This window comes from Buceros rhinoceros, unplaced genomic scaffold, assembly GCF_000710305.1.
Source record: "Buceros rhinoceros silvestris isolate BGI_N320 unplaced genomic scaffold, ASM71030v1 scaffold1350, whole genome shotgun sequence".
NCBI classification, from domain to species: Eukaryota; Metazoa; Chordata; class Aves; order Bucerotiformes; family Bucerotidae; genus Buceros; species Buceros rhinoceros.
The window spans coordinates 1-7,340 of record NW_010391080.1 but is presented as its reverse complement, the minus strand read 5'-3'; the positions used below and the strand labels follow the sequence as shown (position 1 = coordinate 7,340).

Genomic DNA, 7,340 nt, shown 5'->3' with positions numbered 1-7,340 from the left:
GGGGGTGTAGAATTGAAAAACAAATAAAACCCCCGAGGTCATAACTATGAAAAATAAAAGTTAAATGCAAAAATGCATACCTGTCAACTGTAAAATTTGATCATCTATTAGTGTCACAGCTTCATCATGCATCACTTGTCCTCCAATGACAAATTCCAATCGTCCTTCCTGAAGCAACTGATGGACCTATGATAAGACACAGAACACAAACATCATCTTATCCAAAAAGGCTGCAAATTCATTTCAGATCACAGCACATTACCTAGACACGACACTTGTCAAGAACGCATCCAGGACAAAAGTGGGATAAAAGGCTGTCTGTACTGAGTGCTATCAAAAGGAGAAGTGAATAAAACAAGCATACTAGTGTGCCACACAGTGCATCGATTTACCTAGCTTACACTGAAACCAGGTAGCAAGCACAAGGACGCACTGCCAGGTAGACCCTGACCCTCTGGTGTTTCTCCATAGGGCTGTTGCCCTGGCTTTATACTATCCAAACTATCTATACTCTCAGGATCTTGCCTCAAGGCAACTAGAGCTGGAGGATTAAAACAGAAGATATGAGTGCTTCTTCCAAAGTCTTCCTCTTGCTGCACTGCCTTGGCTTAGGGAAGATACTGTGTGATTGGAGGAGACAGCAGTATGCAACCCCATGGAATCAGCAATGGCCAGGCTGCCACAGTTTCCTTTAGTCCGTAGCAGTTTGGAGACTGAGACCTGTGGGATCCAGGAGGGAGCCAGAGTGTGCCATCACACTGTCACTTCAAACGCATTCCTCCACATGTATCTACCTTATTTTCAGAGTAGGGGCATGTTGCTCAACTTGAGACACAGAATGCTTTATTAAGAAATAGTTATTTCACATGTTGCAGGTTTGCCTGCCTGATAAAACCCATCACTAACCTTCATTTCTGGTCTTTTATTTGTAGTTTAAAAACTGTCAGTATATTATGAACTGTTCAGGGTTTTTCAGTTCTTTCTTGTTGTGTGTTTTTCTCTAATTTCAACCTCTAGAAACAACAAGCATGTTGACAAGCACAACTTTCAGCAAACGCGCTGGATGGAGGACACGGTGTTTGGAGGGAGGGAGTCACAGTCTGTGTTCCTTCCTAGAAGTGTTAGGGACTCTTTTATTACAGTCATTATCTAGAACTTCAAAGATACCTCAAACTTCTGACAAAAAAAGTTTATATAAATACGTATTTTAATCTCCACCTCATTTTTTTTCTTTTTTTTTTTTTTTCAGTCTGTCATGTAGGATGCCAGTTCCAGAGCTATTATGTTTATTTCCCCAGGAACCTTCAGTGAATGCCCCTGCGTCTGCTCAGATACGATGCCAGATTGTCAGTTTTGATTATAATCGTTTCTCTCCGTCACAATGTTGTGAAAATGCTTCAGGGCTCAGCATTCACAAATCAGTTCCAGCTGACTGTGGTGACTGATTAGCATGCTGGGAGACCAGATAACTGATATCTGGTGTCAGCACAGAACTGGTCCTGACCTACATGAAAAGCATCTGTGCCTATTATTCCCCATTTGGAGGGATGTCCAAAAAAGACACCTCTTTGGGCCATGGAAATATTTTTCTAATATAAGTTTTGTGGAACCACTGAAAGGCTGAAAACATATGAAAAATAATCCAAGTAATTTAAATAATATCCCATCATAAAAAAAGCCCAAGCAGTGTCTCTAATCACAAGCCCTTTTGCTTGACCAGAAGTGGGTAAAAGGAAGGGGGAACCAAGGAAATAGACACAGCAGTTCTACAAGTACCAGGCTGCTACACTAGTAGAATACATACGTGGTCCTTGGGACAACTACTTCTGTCTGATTCACAGGGGTGCCAGAGGACAGAAAAGGCTACACATATTTTTTCCCTATTTAAAACACCCACACATCAAGGTAGGGTAAGGCCACAGCAATGGTTCACACAGGAAAATACAGTGGAAATAACACGGACTGAGAACTAAGAGGTTCATACCTGTTTGAATACTGCTGCAATACATTTCACTCCTGCATATTCTCTTCTCTGAATTGCAAAATCAGGTACCCAGCTGTACCTTTTACTAGTTAGTAATGTTACCACTCTAATCCAAAGCAGATATTCCAAAATAAACTAGATTAAATCCTGTATTCCAAGTAAAATACTAAACTAAGGAAAAAAAGGCAAAATTAAACAGATAGCCTGTGCTACAGAAAATCATTAATACTAGAGTTCAAGTGGAAAAAGAAGGACAGTAACTAGAGTGACCTAATTTCAAGGCCAAATATTTGCAACTTGCTAATGTTAAAAACATGCCACTTAGCAGCAAGCATCACTGCTCTTAAATATTATTAGAGATTAAATGTTTGGCACACAGGTTTAAGAGGAATTTGGGTTTAACAATTTTAATTTTCAGAGAAGCAACTATAAAGTAACTATAGAACTAAAAATGCATAAAAGCAACAACTATCATTAATTAGGCTAGGAAACCAAAGGCTGAATCATAGGTACTAGTACTGCATTACTGAGGTCAAATGTGATACACATTTACTCTTCTGCATTCCACATAATGGCTAGAACAGATACTAGGCCTTTATGTCTAGGTTACGACAGCATAACATACTTGAAATAAGATCAACTTACCTTAGCAAGTTAATCTTCCCTACCTGCACAAAGTAGTTCCTATGCTATTTTTTTTTAACTCCCCCATCTCACACTTACAATAGTTTTCAAATTAAAAACAGACAAGAAAATTGTCCTCTAACAGGCAAGTATGGGCAAAGTGCCCATAAAAAACAGTGAACTGCCTAGACACTGCAAAACCTCACACAAAGGGCAGCTGCGCACAGGTCATAAGCTATTATTTAAATACTAAACATTATGGAAAATTCAGAATTTGGTGAAGGACTACGTTAAAAAAAGATGAGAGGTATCTTTTTTACATGATGCTTTAGACATCTAGCACATTAAACAAATTGGAATGTAAATACTGCAAGTAAAATGCTGCTATTGTCTGGACTCTGGTAACAAAACAGACCATGGAGTTCCAGGTGAGTACCTGTGGGAAGCTGCACCTCTATATCCTCTGGTTTCAGGGTCTAAAACATTAAACACCTTGCACTGCAATGCAACACATGACCAGCTGCTTGGTTATCATCCCAGTCTTTGATTTTGGCATGTTTGTTTCATGCCAGAGGAAACAAGAAATGACAAAAAAAAAAATTCATAATGTCTTCGCTAGGAGAAAAACAATCTGCAAACTAAAGTTCTACAGACTGAAAGAAATCACAGCTTATAAATAAACAAACCCAAGAAACAGTTACTGCTGTTGAATCTACAGTCACCTCTTTGAGTCGCATTATCCTTGTTTACACATGGCAGGTTTTTGAGCAGTATTTAACTGGAAAGAAAAAAAGTTCTTTCCTGCGAACAGTGTTAGGCAGCACTTGATGAGCTTTAGATGTTTAACAGATATTGGTGCAGCCTCTTCCAGAATCATCCACATCTTACACTAGCACGGCCCCAAATAATAAAGTCACTGATGAAACAAGGACTGTAAAGTGTAAAGAGTCTTCAGTGCAAAGGTTACTGCCTCCTACCGCTCTAATCTATGGCTGGGGTTTTAAACTCTTGCAATTGCCTTTAGAGTTAAGGTCCTTTCATAAGAAGTACCAGATTCAGAGACAGCTTACTCAAGACCCGGGTAAAAAGCAAATGGTGAAGTATTTTGCCCCTTTTTACCCTCTAAGAAGAGCATAGATTCGTTGTTAGCAGAAAGTATGGCTCTAGTACAACTTACCTGCTGCTTCTGCGTATCTGTGGCTACTGTATCCCACCAGAGTCGGAAGAATTCTTGCTCCACGGCAATAAATTTGCGCTGCTTTCCTTTCATTAGCTCTTCTACAACAGATGTGTAGACATTTGCAGCATAAGCATGCATGCTTTCCTGAAAAAGAAAAAATAGACATTAAACCTCTGTTTTGCCTGCATTAAATGGGTTGCTTTAAACACTCAGTGGACTTTACAAGAGAGATCAAAAACCTCACATATGTTGTACACTGCCTTTGTACACTCAGAAAGATCAAGTCCTCTCTGATTACGTACAGCCTGCAGGCCCTTCTGCTCCAAAATACATCCTCTCACTGGGGACCTGACGAGACATGGTGGAGTTTACCCCAAGACCTACAGACTCCAATAAACGCTTTCTTTTTGATGTACTGGGAACATCTCACCCTGTCCCTCATTACCTACCTTATCATTTATGGCATTATTGTCTTAAGACTTTGTGCCAACAGTTCAGAAAAGCCACATACACAATTTATTCTTCCATTTCTGCTCTTCTTCTGATGGCCTGAATTATCAGAATTGTTTCTTCAGAGTGAGCATGCCTCTGCGCTGCAGGTTGTGTGTTGCTGGTATAGTACAGTGATATCTAACATAAATGTATTTACCTAGTAATGTAAACGTTTACTGTTATGGCCCCAGAAGTTTCAGTCAGGAAAAATAACTCCATTCTGCTTGATGTTTTAGGATAGCGTAAAACCAAACTGTCAAAGGACTCTTAGAACGAGTCTGACTGTTGATGTATGATCATCCAGAACCTGTGGCATCCATCCCACGTCACCCCTAAAGCAACTTGTATTCCAGAATGAGGCCTATGGATTTTACTGAGATGAAAATACAGCAGCTGTAGCCATCAAATAACTATCACATGGTTATATCCTGTCCTATGGCGTCAAATGAAAGCCACCATGTTAACTTTGAAGTTAATGAGGATACTTCTCGTACATTCATCCTTGTTAGAACAACCTCTGCTGACCAGAACCAGCCTTCCACCCTCTACTTATTCCCAAATTCACGTACTACACCCAAAGGCAACAGCAGACATCCTAGAATTTCCAGCTATGTCGGTGTTTTCTTGTTAGAAAGTTATCTGTACGTCATACCACCATTACTTTAACCATAATACTTTTTCTACTGCAACTACTGGTACCTGCTTACGAAGGTGCATACACACACACCCTACAGTAGTCGTAACTTAGGCAAGTTTTCCTGTAAAAAAATCATATTTTGAAATATGGCAGCAACAATGTGATCCAAAACAGAAATGGGCTCTTAACCTCTTGCTTTCCACAACCAAAATTCAGCCATCTTTATAAAAATGCTGAAGTGTTGTTAGAAAAGGGAACCCGTTTGAGTGTAGGAGGAATGGCTTAAAATACTATAGTGCTTATCCAAATAATTACTGCTTCAATGATTGCTTGATCCATTCTTAAGGGATTTTTAAAATCGAGATTATGATTAAAGGCTTAATACAACGTGAGATTTTAACTAAGGGAAGAGCTTTTAAGTTCTACTAATACCCAACAGTGACACACTCAAACAATTGTTAAGGAATTTTCATTTTTCACTGGCAATGGACTACAAAATATATCCTAAAATCCAAGTATATGTACAATGATTACAACATCAGGCTCAATTTCAGTTCTTAATAGTTTAGTGGAGTACACTAGATTTTAAGAGCTGAACAAGGACTTTTCAAATTTAATGCAGCACTAAAATATTCTGTGTGTTAACTTACTGAAAATATTTTCTTGATGAATTTGGAGATTAGGGCAAGCCAGTCTTTATTCCAACTCAAACTATGCTGGAACTAAGGAGTAAGATATTACTCAGTCCTACTTTACAAACCCCAGTCATCTAGGTGGGAATGGAAACAATCAGCAGTGACCCAGTATAAGTAATCATGTAAGATTTTACTCAAGATTTAAGTAAAGATTTAAGTAAAGATTTTGAACTCCTGCCACGATGTAAAAATTGTTTTGTAGTGCATTCTAGACAATGGTGTCTTTCACACCCATGGACAGATACATCGGTGAGATGACCCATCTCACATTAGTTATGGTACCACCAGTATTATCAGATTGCAACAGGTAACTTGCTTTGAGCGGAAAAGGAAGATCTATTATACATCCAATGCTGGAATTTCTCCATCGATACCATAATTTCCAGCACACTATGAAGATTGCCGTTCTGATATCATAAATAAAATGCTTATTTTTCACATTATAAATGAAGAAATGAAACACTACAAAAGTACTATTTTGGCAGTCATGAATGAAACCTACTAACCAGGCAAACTAAAAATGTAAGATAGGTTGAGAGCTCATTAGTATTTCACAGAAAATTAACTTCAAGTTTCACTTTACTACAGAAGCATTTGAAATGATGCACAGGTAACCTCTGTGGTTTTTGACTGCAGGAATTGTTGATGCTTGTGATTTAATAGCAGAGGAACTGAGGCTTCAAGCAAATACATCTTAAAAAAAAAAATAATGAGTTTCATTTCTCTCAGACTAGATCTTCAACCACTAATTGACCTATGCAATTTCTCAGTAGTCTGATGTAGTATTCACTAATTTTTCCTGAAAAGGGAAGACAAAATATGTGCACAGCAGAGACTCTTTGGTGAGCCATTAGCTTTTTTTTATTAGTTACTCTTAAACATCTGATGCTGTTTCATTCCAGCGAGTGAAGTATGCACAGCATCTTTCACATAATTGAAAGAAATTCATACTAATGAAGGATTCAGGATTTTGTGTAACAAATATAAAAGCTCCACCTGATTTATTTTGTTCTGTAGCTCACGTATTTAGCAAAAATTACGTTGGTACTACAGTTCCGTGCCACTGGGCTCCATCCCCACCCCAGCCATCGAGGACCTGGGAACCTGCTCTCCTCTCTAAGACAGAAAGGTTTCCTGGGGTTTCGGCTTAGTAACAGGATAAACAAAAAGACCAAGAAAATCTGCATCATAATCAAAGTACACCATCAAACAAATTAAAGATTTCCCTTGGGGGAAAAAAAAAACATCAGGATTACCCTGAGGAACACGGGCACCCGCAAATCCAGAATTCATGGGCACAGCTCCTAGGGGTAGCCATGCCTAGGGGTACCCATGCCTCCCCCAAACAAGCACCGGGATACCGAAATACCGGATGATGGAGCACACTCCAGGACAGATCTGGGGCAGGAGATGCACCTGACAAGGATTTATGCGTTCCTCTGCAGGCGGGCGGCTGCTGGGACAGGAGCAGGCAGTGACCCCACCGCCAGCGTTACACGACTCCGGTATTTTGCAAGCCTGAAGGCGCTCAGAGAGCTGAGCGAAGGGCAGCGGCGAGGTTCAGCCCCACCAGCCCAGAAGCCCCCCCCCCCCCCGGCGGCCGCGCCGTCATCCATCTCGGCCGACGTCGCTCCGCAGGGGCCCCCACCTGAACCGTGTAAACCCAGCCGACGTCCATGTGGCTGTGGGCGACCACGAAGGCCCGCAGCCCCCCGCGGCCGTCGGCCC

General features: G+C 40.4%; 1 protein-coding gene across 1 annotated transcript in view; it reads right to left on the bottom strand.

The window, feature by feature from the left end:
- MAN2B2 (mannosidase, alpha, class 2B, member 2) overlaps window positions 1–7,333 on the bottom strand; it is a 30,891-nt gene extending 23,558 nt beyond the window's left edge. The window contains exons 1-3 of the mRNA XM_010139881.1: window positions 7,261–7,333; window positions 3,786–3,932; window positions 81–186 (exon numbers count right to left, since the gene is read on the bottom strand). Coding sequence (XP_010138183.1) covers window positions 81–186; window positions 3,786–3,932; window positions 7,261–7,290 — 283 coding nt within the window. The 5' untranslated portion in view covers window positions 7,291–7,333. The remainder of the gene's footprint in view (window positions 1–80; window positions 187–3,785; window positions 3,933–7,260) is intronic.
- Window positions 7,334–7,340: the final 7 nt, after the last annotated feature.